Source organism: Cyprinus carpio, chromosome A7 (assembly GCF_018340385.1).
Source record: "Cyprinus carpio isolate SPL01 chromosome A7, ASM1834038v1, whole genome shotgun sequence".
Classification (NCBI taxonomy): Eukaryota; Metazoa; Chordata; class Actinopteri; order Cypriniformes; family Cyprinidae; genus Cyprinus; species Cyprinus carpio.
This window is the reverse complement of record NC_056578.1, coordinates 36,026,689-36,043,220: the sequence shown is the minus strand read 5'-3', so window position 1 is coordinate 36,043,220 and position 16,532 is coordinate 36,026,689. Positions and strand designations below refer to the sequence as shown.

Here is a 16,532-nt window from a genome sequence, read left to right as displayed (position 1 = left end):
CACCCTACCCAGAATTCCATTTGTCTGTGGCAGAACGGTTTGTCCTTGGTTCCCCTGACAGCCGTAAAACCCACTTTGAAAGTCTGACTCATAACAGGGCGGTGTGTGTCTGGCGTACTTGGCTGCGAGATTGACCTCTGGAGCGGCCGTGGGTGTCCCTCCAGACGGACCTCGGCAGCCCGTTCCACTGAGGAATTTGTTTACTTGTGGTGGAGCTACAAATAACGAGAGCGTTTATGTACAACTGAATAAAACTTCCTGCTCTCCAGGCAGGCACATAACAAAAAAAGGGGATGTAGTGGACACTTGCAGATTTGCAGATTTGGTGTGGTCTTACGAAACATTTCTTTAATTCATGTTGCATTCCACTTATAATGTTAGTTAAGGTGTCTAGCTTCACACTCTTTGTAATTATATTTCCCTTATGACCCTTACCATGTTGAGACTTTAATAAGCATGCAACTTTCAACTGAATTTTCAGCTGAAGCCCACTTTGACATAGCATATTTAATTCTTTTTAATTATTCATTCATGCATTCACTAGTTTATTTATTTCATTTCTTCCTTCATTTTAAGTTGCAGTGGAAGTCATCCATACACTTATGTCCCCTCTCTTATTTATTTTTCCTGTGTTCACAGGCTTTTGGCAACGCTAAAACGGCCCACAATAACAACTCCAGCCGTTTCGGGAAGTTCATCCAGGTGAACTATCAGGAAAGTGGCACTGTTAGAGGGTAAGAGCTTCATGTATCTGGGTCTGCAGTGATGTAGAGATGTTTGGAACACCTGTCTAATTTGGTGTTTGTTCTTATCCAGAGCATATGTGGAGAAATATCTGCTGGAGAAATCCCGACTCGTCTATCAGGAACACAATGAAAGGTAGGAGATCTTGTATGATTTGTTGATGCCATTGTATAGTCATTTTGTAATTAAAATGACATTATTATAACGGGCTGGACAAGAGTTTATTTAAACTAAAGAGAGTGTAGATTTGGTAGAAGCCCGTGATGAAAATAAATTCAGTAGTGAACATGTGGGAATGATTTCTTCACAGTGTTCAGTGTTGTCAGTAATTGCTCAGTTTATATGTGTGAATCTCAGCTTTATCTTCTGGCTGTCATTACCAGTCCAACTGGTTTCATGGCATGATGGTTTATGAAGGAAACAGACCATAATTTGGTTTGGGTATAAATCACAGCGGTCATATTTCAGTATCGGGGACGTGCTTTATCAAACTGAAACCAGCTTGTCTTTACCAGCTGGGTCAATGACATGAGTTTTTTTTTTTTTTTTTTTTTTTTTTAATCAATTACTTTATTTTAAAAAACAACACTAAAACTACAATTCAAACATACAAGGAATTGAATGCACTTTTTTGTTTGTTTTTAATTTTTGAATTTAAATTCATTTTATATTTTTTGAGGCATAAAGTCAAAAAATATAAGGGTGGTACAGTTGATTGTGTATGTAAACAAAAATGTCTTCAATGGCTGTAATTGTGCACAATACAGTGTTTGCACATGTTTACACACTTTAAGACTTGCTGTAAACCTGTTGACACCGGTTAAGAAACCTTGTACATACAGTAATCCAGTCTGCTCCTGTTTGGACCAAACTGCAATCCTTTATGTATTTATAGGCACATATGTTCAAACTGCACCTGATGTTACGTTGGTTTGTTCTTCTAGGAATTACCATGTGTTTTACTACCTGCTGGCAGGATCGAGTGAAAATGAGAGGACAGTGTTCCACCTCAAAAAGCCTGAAGAATACCATTACCTCAATCAGGTACGGCCCGACACCGCTGCATGCACCATACTCACCATCAGTTACCCTATTTACAACCGGTATTAACATCCGCCTCAATTGATCCAGTCACAAGTGGTCAGCCAAGACAAATTGGCATTCACATCTGGCATTAACATGCATCTCCTGTGACCGCTTGCGATCGAATTTCATTGAGAGGAGGGTCTCTGATTTCATGACAACTTACCATTTCAGTGTGTTACTGCATATTGATGTCAGGCTTACGGAAGATGTTCCTTGAAGTCTTGTGCAGACTTTAATGTGGGAATTTCCAAATGTTCCATTTGCTTGAACGTTTAGCTGAAAAATCTAAAAGCCTGGAAAGATTGCAGTAGACTGTTATTGACTGTCCTGGGTGCAAATGATAGACTATATACAAAGGACTCTCAACATCTTGAAAGATGGCTTGAGTGATCCACTGTTTATACCTTGAGCTGTCCACATACTGTATTACTGAATATCCCGGGATGTTTTTTTAAAGGGAAAAAAGAAAAATCTGTAATTTGTTTTCCATGAAACACAAAAGGAGAGATTTGAGAGTATGTTCATGCTACTCTTTTCCATACAATTAAAGTGGATGGTTAAATTGGTTTTCTAGGAACGACCCTGCTGAACTATGCGGTGCGAAAACGCCTATGATTTTGGGTGACCGTAATAGCTACACACTGCGATCGCCATCTTTTTTTCTTTTGACTGGTGTCAACCATTGTTAAGGTGCAGTACCGCTGATTACTTTGATAGAGTGTCAAACACAGTTAACGGCGCTGGATTTTTTTGTATGGTATGTGTAGTATTATGATATCAATATTTCATTTTATTTTTTAAATACCACAGTTATCATCAGTACCTGTACCCTAGTCAGGACCATGGCGCACTGCGTCTGCTGTTAAAAATCAACAAAGCTTTGTTAAGAAAACTGGATAGCAGCAGTTTTTTGTGGTGTGCCCTTGTGGAGTCAGTTTTTGTCATGAGTGCGTGTCAAGCAGCTGTTCTCTGAGGCTGTAACAGACCCATTGACGGATTCACTCTCACTGGGCAAACAGGAAGGAGGGGAAAATGGAGGAAACAGATTCCACAGTTCATTCCTTTCAGCTGGCCCAGTGGTCTCGCACACAGAGACGCTTTAAAACCTAATCCCCCCACAGAAAGCAGCCCTGTGCTCCTAACATGCCCCTAATTTCCATAACACACACCTGCCTCATGCTTTTGTTTCTGTGTGGAAAGCTGTTGCGTGCAGCCGTCCGGTCTTTTGTATGCGTTTTGTCATGAAATGTTAAAGGGGTCATATGATGCGATTTCAAGTTTTCCTTTCTCTTTGGAGTGTTACAAGCTGTTCGTGAATAGATAAGATCCCTAAAGTTGCTGACTACAGTAAAGACAACAGTCTCAAACCCAAAGAGATATTCTTAATAAAAAAAGGCATAACATTTATTCTTGCTGTTGCCGCTGGCGCCATGTCGTGGAGACACTGTTTCATTGTGAAAGTGAAAATACTTTGTTTGGCCTTCCAAAAGAGGACATGACTAGAAAACAGTGGTTAAGTTGTATTTACAACACTGTTCCAGAACAGTTCAACCCAAATATTCAGATGTGTGCAGCGCATTTTATGGAGGTCTGTTTCCTGATCCTGGAAGAGTAGACTATTATGCCGGCTGTTCTGTCTCTCAGCCTGTAAGTACGTTTACATATTTAAAGAATTTTCCACTGATGATTCAAAACGAGTTTTGAGCAGTGTAGAGTAGCACTTGTTGTTTGTTGTTTCTCCAATCACAAATGCAGACATGGTTTTATGTTTACGCAGCACGATACGCAATGCAATGCGTAAAAACACACAAGTCATTATAATTAATCTGTAATTATGTCCCCACTGGATGCAACAAATGGCTCGTTTGTAATGGTAATGGGTTGTCACGCCGGTGTTCTGACCGGGACACGCATCACAATATAGTAAGGGGCGTAACATTTCCGTCACACGCTTGAGGTATTCGGCCAATCACAATGCACTGGATAACTGGCCTATCAGAACACACCTGGCTTTTCAGACTGATGCACTTTGCAAAAAATTATTCAGAAAAGGCGGGGCATAGAGGAGAAACAATAATGTACAGTATGTGGAAAATAATGTGATTTTTGAACCTTAAACCGCATTTAACCACATTAAAACACATTTCGTTACACCAAATTTACAAAATAATGTTATTTTAAGCAACATCATATGACCCCTTTAAGGAATATTAACATTGCATGTGTTAATGGATGTGTACATTTTCATTTGTCTAATATGTCTCTGTTTGTGTGTCTTATGTTGTGAACAAAATTAGAAGAGCTTTCTCAACACCAATCTTCAGTCTGATTGGCTAGCTTTCATGTCACACGCTAATCATGTGATCTATTTCTACTCCGTAATTTTGACCAGCATTTGTCAGTCGCTAGCAGAGGTCTTGGGGTTTTACATACAGAGGATCTCTGTTGTCTCCAGCCAAGAGTCTCTCTTTTTGTCCTTGATCTTGTGCGTCCATCTGGCTGCTGGCTGTACACACAATCTCCTCTGTACAGTTACATATTCAGCAGGAACAACAGAAGTATCAAGTTAGGATTACATACAAAAGTTCAAGGCTCCAGTGGGCTGAGAAACTTATGGAAGAAACTTTAGAGATGTGAATTCTTGTAATTTTTTCAAGTACCATTATAGTTAGTCTTTCTCAACTTCCGTCTCTAATGTCTTAAGGCCTAAAAAATGTGGAGAATTCACATAAAAAATAATAATAATTAAAAAAAAAAACATTCACAGAAATATATGCCAAGTTTTGTCTGTTGCTTGCAGATTTAATCTAGCCAGTTGTTTTGCTGGTTAAAATGTTTTTTTTTTTGTTGTTTTTTTTACTTGTTAGACAAGAGCAAATACTAAATGTTATTAGGTTTTTGTTAACGTTCACAGTAAGAGTCAATTCATTATTAGTGCATTAGATACAACAAACAATCAATGTGTGTTACAGCATTTATTAACTGATTAATTACATAGAATACATATAAAATTAACTAAAATTATTAAATGGTTTAAAATTTGTTCATTGTTTTTATGTTAGGTTACAGGTATTGGAATATAAATGTTAACATGTACAGCCTTATTGTTTTAAGTTTTACCAGATTCTTTATAAATTAAATAATTTCTTAATTTTACACATCCTTATAAAGGTACACAATCATTTCTCCTGGGTATAAAAATTCACACATAACTCATTTCAAAATTTGTCATCTCAGTGTGTGCTATCTTTTGTCATAATCAATTTGGTGTACATGTCCCTTTGTGCTTTTGTCTTGTCGGAATGGAATACTAGCATACTGCTTGCGCCATGCTGTTCAGTTACAGATATGACTGAATGTATTTATTACTACTCTTAACTTGTTTTCAAACTTTCAATCAAGGCTTTATTAAACCAGCAGTTGTGAAACAGTTTGTAGTGCAACAATAAATGTTTCAAACCATGGTATGCTACGTTGGAACACACAGTGAAGTCATAAGGCAATTATTGTCTCTAAAATAAAGTTTAGCTTTCATCCTGTTTTGCAGACATGTCAACTTTTGAAGGTCCTTAACATAAGTTAAGAGACATTAAAATAGTTAATACTGAATGACCAGTCCATTGCATTGTGGGATATCTCACACTGTACTCTGTACGTTTTTAGAAAATGTAGTTGGTGGTCTGTATTACATGTGTAATTTTGTCCACATTATACATAATGAAAAAATAAAAATAAATATATGAGTAGTATGGCAGTATCCCATTCCCATCCATAACCTTTGTGTTTCTAACCCAGAGCATGTGGCTATATTCTGTAATGCTTTTGTTCTCCCATTTAAAAACTGCCTGTGTTTAACAGACATTGTGTGGAACGTTGCTCTAATCCCATCTACCTTACTTCCAGATGACAAAGAAACCTCACAGGCTGCACTGGGAAAATTACTATGAGAACGAACCGGTCAGTATTGAAATAATGTGTCATCGCTGTACAGAGACAAGTCACTGGCTCCACAAATCACTCTCCATAGCTTTTCCTTCGCACAAAACACCTCTCCCATCCTCTGTATTTGTGTGTGTGTGTGTGTGGCTCAGGATGTAATTGGTGTGCTCACTGCAACTCGCTGGCTTTCTCTTAGGCTGTGCATATTGTTTGGTCATTGTGTTTTTGAGGAGTTCACTGATCTGGCGTCATGCAATTCTTCTGCTTCTATAAATAGTTTGAACTCTAGGCATCTCGGTCAGATCTCCAACTGTCACACTATTTTGAACAAATACTTGGTGTAGATAGATCTTTTCCTTTAATAGGACTGCACTGTTTGCAAATCTGCTTTAACCCAACATTCATAGAATAAATGTCCCACTTTGAATGGGCGGTTTAGACAACTTTAGAAATCAAATTCCAAATATTTTATAGTGAAGATTTTGTCAGTGCTCTTAACAAAAATATAAACTTCACTTTCTTCTTTTCCATTAAACTGTCAAGTGAAATCATGTACAACATCAATTTTCTTATGTTTCAGAAAACTTGAAGAATGAAATAAAACTTTTGCCTAAAGTAAATGGCAATTGGCAATTTTAATAGTGAATTTCCTGCTCCCCATTTGATGGCGTGACTTGATTTCTGATGGAGATCTGATTGTTTAGTGCTGTAAACAGTTAGTTTTTCAAGCAATTGGAATCATGCAAAGCCACATACTTTAGATTAAGCTTGAGATAAACTTTAACACTCTAGATGGAAACAGCTCACGCAAAACCAATGACCAAATCAACAAGGGTATGTTGGCATGTTTGTTATTTTTGGTATGGTTGTATTTTCTTGTTAGCTCAGTGTCTTCATGCACTCTTTCAGGGGTCTCAAACTCTTGCCCCCTGGATATGGCCCCTAACTGTCCAACAACACTAGATAGCCTGTGTTTTAATAAACAAATTTATTTACAAGTATTTTAAGTTTTGCCTCTCTTTTTGAGGTACTGCATAAGTCCTATTCTGAATGAAACGCAATTGTTTTAATTACAAATATCACACGAATTGATCACTATTTCTTCAAGTCCTTGTCATCATGAGGCCACTAAATTTGCAAAGCATAAACAATATATTAATAATTCTGAAAACACTTTTTGTAATGCTTCACTCATCTGCCTTGATAATGAATCTTTGAATTACGGAATTACTTTCTTCATTAATTTTGATATGCAATTAATTGTTATTAACCAAATTAAATAATTGGCATACCATGTTATTTAGACAATTTTTTTTAGTGAATGACAGTCCTAGTACAATATATAGTTAAAATTCATTATTCTAAAAACACTTGCAGACACATTTGCTGTAACTCTATAACTGGACCTCAGTTTAAGAGAGGAAAAAAAAAAGGTAACCCATGGTTGAGTTTGAGACGCCTGCTGTTTATGCCGATTTTGGATTTCCTGTGCCATGTTCCAATTCACAGTGAACATTATCATGAATGGTTGTTTAAATAAACAGCAATCAGAAGGTAAGTGATCATAATGTATTAAAGTGCACAAGAAACATGAAGCGTCTGGACAGAACTATTTCATTGTATCCATGTCATTTTGCTTCAAACTCAAAGCACATTATGTCTGTCTGTTTACTCAGGTCTGTTTTGGTTGAGAAGTTTTACAACATTCAACATGAGAAAAATATATATATATTTTTTTTTTAACATTTCCTATCCTGAAAATGTGAATGAGCAAAAACAAATCGGCAGGACTGGGTTTAAACCATAAAGCTTGTAGAGTTTCAGCACTGTTTGCCTTTCCACTGCTCTGGTATGCTATAATTTTGGCATCAGTAATGAAGCGAGGCGATGAAGGAGACACGGTCTCATTAAGGGGAGGACGTGTGTGTAAATTTGACTGTTGTTGTGGGTAGGAAGCAGTTGCACTGCCAGCTGGAGCCGACCACTGTGGATGGCAGAAGTCTTGCTTCCAGATCTCCTTCACAACACTTTACACCACTATAGTGAAAGAGCAGTTAGATGCGCTTACATCCTTTGAAATTATTAACTAGAGATGTAAAAACGACAGCCTATATTATAAATCAATACTGCATAAATCAGTAAAAGTAGCATTCTCACTAAAGCTCCAGTCTACAGTTATACAAAATAAAAATGATTAATTAAATCAAATAAAATTAAATAAATCAATAAAAAATAGAAAATAAAAATTAGGGAAAAAAATAGCCATCATTATTAATATGGGCCTACTTGGACCAATAGCTTGTACCAGATTAATATCTGTTACCAGATTTGGCTTAATCGGACGATTACAATATAGTTTTGGTCACAATATATTGTGTATGTTTCTAACCGTACATTGAAAGCCACAGATCTTGCAGATGGGAAATCATTATTCATGCTGTGATTTATGAAAGTATAAATTGATTCATCCAGATTTACTTTGCGGGATGGTGCACATACAGAGCTTCACTGAAAACGCTTTTCTTGTTCCATTTGATGGAATGGATCAAGTCATAAATTGCTACTTTTCTTATTGCCTTTGCTGGTGTGCCAGATTTCCAATGTGTGTGTCAAAGGCAAATCACTCTGAATTTTCCACTGCATGGGCAGAACATGCATATGCTGACATTCACCAGGGCCTTAATTTTCAACCAGAAAAATGTGGTGGCTCTTGCTTTTTTGACCAAACTTCATAATGACATGGTGCGCTGAGTCAATCAACCAAACCCTGACGGTTTCTCTCTGGAGCGTTGGCAGCACTTAAGCCCCACAAAAGCCAAAAAAGCAGTTCTACTGTACACATTTGTGTTTGAATGCATACAACCAGCTGAAATGCAACATACTATTAGCTTATTATTTGTTAATGTGCTGTAGCATTTTGGAAACATTAATAGCACATCATGTTTATAAGCGTTTTGAAGAAGAGATATTAGAGGTAATTAAATTGTACGATTGCATCACAAACCACTCATGGGAAAACCTCAGGCTGTGACTGAGGTGTGAACTGGTGTTTAATTGTTTGAAGTGATGGTAACCTTTCTTTTCTTGTTGAAACCAGCAGGATTGCTTCACAGTTGAAGGGGAGGATCTTAAACATGACTTTGAGCGCTTGCAGCTGGCTATGGAGATGGTGGGCTTCCATCCCACCACACGTAAACAGTGAGTTTGTCCAACACACTGCCCCCCTGATGCACATACACAAAAACATTGCATGCAGTTTTTATGACTGCATTAGTTATAAGCCTTCATTAAATATTTATTCTCTGAATAGTTATAAATGAATAGTTTACTCAACAACAACAAAAAATGTTCTCTATTCCAGCCCGTATGGATTATATAAAAAGGTCCATTTTTTTAAATTTACAAATAAATTAAAGTCAGTGATAATTGGGGCTGTCAAGCTTCAAGATGACAAAATAAAGCATCAGAAAAGTGCAATGCTATTTATGTGCTACATTCCAATTCTCCTGAAGCTACATGATAGCCTAAAAAAAAAAAATTAATCTCTGAAGATTTTGACATCAATACTAGATCTCATGCACATTAATGAGTTTGCGAGAGAGGTAATGTTTTGGTGAGATAATGTTAACCAATGAATAACATATTGTACTACTGGGGAGATTTTTAGTGAATAACAACTTAAATATCAGTACGGTTATCGCAAAGATCACAAAGGATTTGCATAGACTTCGAAGGTATTTTTATGATGCTTTTGTGTCGTTTTTAAAGCTTGAATGCTTTAGTAGCTGTTCAGTTCAATTTTGTATAAAAGAGTAACCAGTACAAAATCTCTGTTGATTGAATAAATTATACTTTTTTTTATTTTTGGGAAACTATCAAAATAATTTGTCATAAAACAGGTCTATATAAGTGAACTAAAAACAACAACAACAACAACAAAAAATAAATAATGGAAAAGGTGACCATCATAAAAAAGGTATGATGATGATATTTGTTAAATACGCATTTGTGTCTCTCACTCAATAATGTGATTTTCTTTTCCCTTGCAGGATTTTCTCTCTGCTGTCAGCTATCCTTCATTTAGGTAATATCCGATACAAGAAGAAGATATACCGGGATGACTCCATTGACATCTGCAATCCTGAAGTTCTGCCTGTAGTGTCAGAGCTGCTTGAGGTACAAAATCACAAACACATTGTTAACGCTACTGTAAGCATTGTCATTTGAACTGACATGATTTACTTTGTCATGTTTTTTCCCAACCTGCATGTCCTTTTTTGTTGAATTCAAGGAATTTTGAAGAATATACAGTACTGGGTACTAGGGCTGCATGATATATCAAAATGACCAAAATATCACAAATGTACATATCCCGATATGCATATTTAAATGGCATACGACATCTGAATAATTTTTATTTTAATAAAGGGCTACTTCTAAATGTTGCAAAAAGTTACTTACGCGACTTGTTGATGTTAAAAAGTTAAGTACAATAAGTTGCAGAAAACAACAACTAGCGGCCTCGTGCTGTCTGACACACACCTGAAGCGCGCGCGCAAGCAGTATGTATCTTTGTTGTTTTTAGATTTGTGATAGTGCTTTTTATGTAATGTTAAAACACAGCAGGTCACTTTCAGAAGTTGTAGTTACTGTATGCTTTCTTTTCCAAGAAAGAACGTGTAACATATACATTAATTATATATAAGTTTAAGTTTTTAAAATATTTTTTAAATCTAATTTAAATTGATTTCACACACTTACAACAATATCGTATCGAATATTGCGTTATTTAACAAGGTATCACACATCGCATTTTTCTTCAATATTGCACAGCCCTACTGGGCACTCTTTTCAATACTGATGATACTGATCCTGTGGGGAAATTAAAACACATACACAGCTTCACTGAAACGCTTTTCACTTCCTCTTTTCAGTGTAACACAGTTTAAGAGGACCGGAGCTTTCAAGCTGTAATTAGGACACTGAAGTACCATGAAAGTAGTCCATACAACTTTTGTGTGATATTCCCCATACAAATAGCTTTGCTTTATGGATAGACTGAAATTTAGGTCATTTTTGACTGATAATGTTTACCTCCAGTGAGCTTTTTACCTGAGAACCACCGCTACTAGTGAGTTAGTGTGTTAAACTCAAGAACTAATGCTTACAGAGTAAATACTACATTTGATGAAGAACTTACTTTGTGACCATTTAAAAAAAGTACTTTCTATATAGTATAACTGTGTGTAGTGTGAATGAAATGGGCTCAACTCCACCATGTCATTGTCATGTGACTTATGGCATCCGTTGAGCCAGTCACAGCTCCTCTCCCATGGCCCCATAGTATAGTAAAGTGTCCATCAAATGTGCACTTTGGAATCTAGGCTGAAGTAGTAGGTCATCTGGGTATTTTTCACCTCCTATTTTATGGATACCATTAAGTCGGACATATTGCTCTTTTTAAGTGACTGCCAAGGAGAGCAAGGCAGAGAATTTTCATTGAATAATGAAGATCTAGAATGTAGCATTTCAAGCTCTTAAACAATGTTTACTCTTCTATATGTTCAGACTTGCCACATTCACCATACACACGTTTCAAGATATTTGAACAAATCTCTTGGAAAAAGAGGAAGGCTGAGTTCCTTTTGCACAGGATGGTCAGCAAACTGGCCTACTCAAGGAAGTAGATTCAGTTCCTGAATGAAGGCCATGGAGCCCTGTACTGTAGGCCCTCAGGAAACAGGATGTGATTGCTCAGAGCCTTTGAACTCGACACATACATAATGTATGCACATACCTCTCTATACCTCTTGTGGCCTAATAGCGTGATCAAAGAAACCCTGGCCTTTATCTTTAGACACACACCTTCATGAAAAGAGAGAACGAACGCTCAAGTGTTTTTACATTTGCCCATCAGACAGCAGAGAAAAGGAAGTATGTGTGTGTCAGTGTGTGTGTGTGTGAAGTGTGTAGGCCTACTTGCACCTTGAAAACACTGTAATATATGCTGATGAGACCAGTCCAGAATTTTGATCACCCACAAAACATCTCACCACTATCAACTAGAATAACTAAACAACATCACCAACCAATGAGTTTATATAATTAGTACATTAGATATAGACATCTTTCCCAGTGTGCATAGACCAGACACATATTTTTCACAGTTCACTGCTGGGTTCATTTCGGTCCTTTAATGTGTTAATGAGCAAGCGTTGGCCTGTGTTGAGGTCTCTTGATTGTCCACGCTGACTCTGGCACTGTGTGTGCTGACTTTGATTTGAAACAGTTGTGTTGATGTATTATTGTTAGAATATAGATGTGGATGAATATCCACTTCTTTGTGTTACATTTGTGAAACCCCAAAACTTTTGAAAAGCCAATTATCTGAGTGCTACCGAATGTTTAAAGGACAATTCAACATTGCAGGCCCCAAAGTCAACAACTGAAAGGAAATCGTTCTCACAGCCATTAGTGCCGCTTGGTGCTAGTAATGTTTCGCTCTATGTCCATCTATGTAACTAAACACTGGCTTGAATTAAAGCTGTTGTGTGATCCATATGTTTTATGTTTTGCGATATACTGTACAAGTCCTTGCATGTTAAAAATGAGAAACCTGTCTTGTATTATGATAGGTCAAGGAGGAAATGCTCTTTGAGGCCCTGACAACACGGAAAACAGTGACAGTGGGCGAGAAGCTGATAGTCCCATACAAACTTGCAGAGGTAAGCAAACAAAAAAATGTCTTTCCCTTTATTCTTTTAAATGCACTAATCTGATTGGCATAATCAGAATTAAGTAATTTTGGATAATATTAGACAAAAGGTTAAGTCTTTTTTGAGCATTTACTTTATATATGACAATTTACAAGAGGCTTCATGACCTACATTTAGTAATTCATGTTGTGTGTTACTGTTAAGCACACACATGAGAATGAATCATTTAAAATGACTAAATGCGGTATTATAAATAGTAGCGCAGCTGTGGTGCATGTTAATGTCTTTTTCAGAATAAACCAGATGTAATGATGTTCATGTAGACGTAGTCAATGTCTAAATATAAAGGTCTTTTGTGGTCTGTTTTTGGGCTCTTTCTAAAGAGTAAGTTCAATTTAAATTTTTAACATTTATAATTTTCTTCATTCGTCCCTTCACTGACGTGAAGCTCACAGTGAAGTAATGTGTTTCTCAAGGACTTTTTCATGCTCCATCATCATAATTAGAACCAGCTATGAGGTTTTATCCAGCATTAGGACTCTGTTCTCCTGTCATCTTTAAATAATGGACTGGCAAACTCTTTTATTAAAATCTTTTATTATAATTAGTCACTATTTGACCATCATTTGACTTGATAAATTCCTTGAACTTCATACACTTACAGATTTAAACACTAAAATCCTTGCAAATATAGAGTTAAGACGTTCATATAACAACAAGTAAAAGTTTTTCCCCTCTCGATCTAGAGATGGCTGATTTATTGTATATTCAATAGATATGTGTGATGACTTTGCTGGCAATATCAAATTAATCAACATTGTGGATATTGTCAAGTCACTGTGGCAACTTACATGGGACATTTTGTCTAACCATATAAGATGAATGCATCATTTTTATGCCAAATTCTTAAATAGACTATTGAGATACTGTAGGGTTATTGCTAATCTTTTAAAATCAGCATCTCAAAATATCAACAAAATCCATCTTTGCACTGCAGAGGTAGCATTTAGATTCATTTCCACACACTGTTTGCTCAGATGCAGCTTAGTTTACACTGCAATTACAATTACATAAATAATGCTATGAGATTAATGGAGTTTTTAATTTAATATTATTAATTTATGTTGAAATGACACTAAAACCTGTCTTAATGAATGAATAATGGTATCATTCATTCATCTGATTTTTTCAAATGGCTGATTTCATTCTCATTGATGATTTGGGTCATTGAATCAATGAATATTCAGGAAAAAATGGCACACTTATTTGTGTGATATTGTTTGACATTATATCATATGATGTAAATATAATACAAAGGGTCGTTTTAACTACATTCTATTTGGATTCATGAACTGTAACTCTCAAACATCAGTTGAACCAGAAAATGGAACGAATCTGTCTCACCTTGGCCCGATTCACAAAATATTTCTACTGAATCATGACATCTCCTACTCTAAAAACTGATGACCACAGTAGTAGGACAGGAGCAAATGTTTGACAGGAGCAGTGGCTGAGGGCAGATAACCCTTACTTGTCATGAATGTTGGTTGCATTTTGAGTAGTGCTGATTTGAAACCAAAACTAGTCTCCCAGGGATTTTCTGTGTGACGTGGACCCAGAACACACACACTTTCATGTAGAACGATCACATATGGTGCACTGTTGTATCTCTGATTGTTTGTAAATGTGTATTAGACAGGCTGCCATTGTCCTTAATGAAAACCAGCTCTGATTCCTCTTTCAGTTCATCCGATAGTCCTTTAAATCAACACTTCTAATCACTTTGGCTGGCTCTTAACAAAATAGTTTCTTTCTGGTTCAGCTGAAGTTAAGATCAAGGCTACACCTACAATAGCGTACTCAACTCTGCTGAACTGAGTTTTATGATGGTTAACTAGTATGCCTTTGCATTACAACATGTCCTGCCAAAGACAGAATGTGACAAAACGTGAAGTAAAGTGAAAATAAAAATCATAATCTCTTCCGTCATAATTTTAGTTTCTGTCCCAATCATCCGTGACAAGTGACACCTATGTTTTGTCTATTGTTTATTTTTTATATATAGTGTCAAGCAGGTCTAAGTGGTTAGACAAATCAAATCCCTCATTGGTGTAACATCCCTGTTACAATGTTGTCACAAATGTTGAGGATTTATTATCAAATTTTTAAGGTTCCTAATATTGTTTTGGGAGTCTCCTACAATAGGTTTACATGCATGCAAAGTCAAAAAATGCTATCGTTTTCTCAAAATATGCATTTAATATCACTTCATCTCAAACGATTCTTTCAAAGCAATTTGCCCATTGCCATAGTTTCGTATTTTGAACATCAATATTAATCATACTTACAGGTTGTGATTCAGTGGAGCCACCTGGTCCAAATAAATTGTGTACTGAGCCATCTTTCAAGAGCAAGCGTTTTGTGAATCCCGCGTTGAACTCCCCAGGATTGGAGAATCAGTCGTCAGGAAAATGACAGGAACACAAAAAAAGATTGGGGTTGTACTGCTGTGATACAGCGGAAAGAAATAAGTTTAAAAAAAAACAATTCTTCTCAAACAAAACTTTAACAACACAAGTTTACTTACACAGCGTTTTCTTGACATGAGTGAGCTACATAGTTTGAGGGTGGGGTCAAGTTATTCGTGGCCAGCCAACATAGAACATAGGCTGGCATTATGCAAATGTGTTACCCAGTGTAGCCGTCACAGAAGTGGAATTCGAACTACTGACGACTCGTTCTTTCTTTTGGGAGACAATAACCTTATCGTGCACTTTCGGCTTTACAGCTTTGCAGATTTACATTCACATACTGTTATATTACACAATTCAAATAAGTTATTAAGTTGTTTTGTAACGGAGTATTGCCAAATATTTGTTTGGTTTCAGTGAACATATTTGCATTACATTATCACATTGTCACATCTGTTTTGTTTAAAAAAGATCTCTGGGTCATAACTAAATCAAATTGACTTTTTTTCACTTTCTTGCAGGCTGGGACGGTACGGGACTCCATGGCTAAGTCCCTCTACAGTGCCCTTTTTGACTGGATTGTGTTCAGGATTAATCACGCGCTGCTCAACCAAAGAGACTTGGAAGAGTCAGCCAAGGTAAAATCATTTCTGTACAAAGGAATAAGAAGAATAAGTGCTGGATGTTAGCTGGGGAGTTAGCTTTATAGATGACAGTGGAGCCCTAGTGAGTCACCTGACAGCAATTACATTACACAGCAGGAATATGAGCGCACCTTTTTTCTGTGGCTCTCACTGCTTTAATCTCTAGATTATGGATGGGGACATTATGTAATGGGATATATTGGCTGGGCCCCTGCTGTTGTGTAAAATTCACTAGAAGATTTCTGAGTCAAACCTGAAATAAAATCTATGCAAGTGTGTGAACACAACTGAAGTTCAGTTCCAACCGTGTGTAATATTTTTCAGCTCATGTTAACCTGCTTCACCTTTTATACTGCACATTTATTCACAGAAATCCAGTGTTTAGTCAACATTCGCACACAACGTTTGCACTTGATGGGTTGACTGAAGGCATGAAAAGCAGCCTATTGCAGTGCAAAATATAACTGTTGCAACTGTTGGGAGTTTTTATTAGCCATGAAACTGTATTTTATTTAAAAAAAGCAGTTACTAATAATACTATTTAGGCCTGAACAGTTTGAGGTAGACAAATATTTTTATTTTTTTTCCTGATAAATGATTATAATAATTACATTATAAATTGAATCACATTATAAGATTAAAACAAATCAATATAGAATATACTACTACTAGTAATACTATTATACTGTAGAATAAAAACAGTATTAAATAATAATATTAAGAATAGCGTGAACCAAGCCCGAGCTACACACTCATAAACACACTGTAATTCTTCACTCTTTAAAACACACAACTCATCAGACTGTAATAGTACATAATTAAATCGCAGCTTTGGCACTTTAGTGAGTGTTAATTTTGCTCTGATGTTAATGAGCAAGTTAACTAACCTGTAGACTTATTTATCGCTAGTTACCTGTCTAGTTGAATAGTGC

General features: G+C 36.4%; 1 protein-coding gene across 7 annotated transcripts in view; it reads left to right on the top strand.

Moving 5' to 3' along the window:
- LOC109082266 (unconventional myosin-IXAa-like) overlaps positions 1-16,532 on the top strand; it is a 107,125-nt gene that overhangs the window by 57,909 nt on the left and 32,684 nt on the right. For 3 of the 7 annotated variants that reach the window (XM_042760980.1, XM_042760977.1, XM_042760974.1), the window contains exons 3-10: positions 640-734; positions 817-879; positions 1,689-1,788; positions 5,734-5,787; positions 8,867-8,967; positions 9,819-9,945; positions 12,405-12,494; positions 15,478-15,594. In XM_042760980.1, coding sequence (XP_042616914.1) covers positions 640-734; positions 817-879; positions 1,689-1,788; positions 5,734-5,787; positions 8,867-8,967; positions 9,819-9,945; positions 12,405-12,494; positions 15,478-15,594 — 747 coding nt within the window. The remainder of the gene's footprint in view (positions 1-639; positions 735-816; positions 880-1,688; positions 1,789-5,733; positions 5,788-8,866; positions 8,968-9,818; positions 9,946-12,404; positions 12,495-15,477; positions 15,595-16,532) is intronic. The other 4 variants (XM_042760981.1, XM_042760976.1, XM_042760979.1 and 1 more) reach the window with 3 other exon arrangements.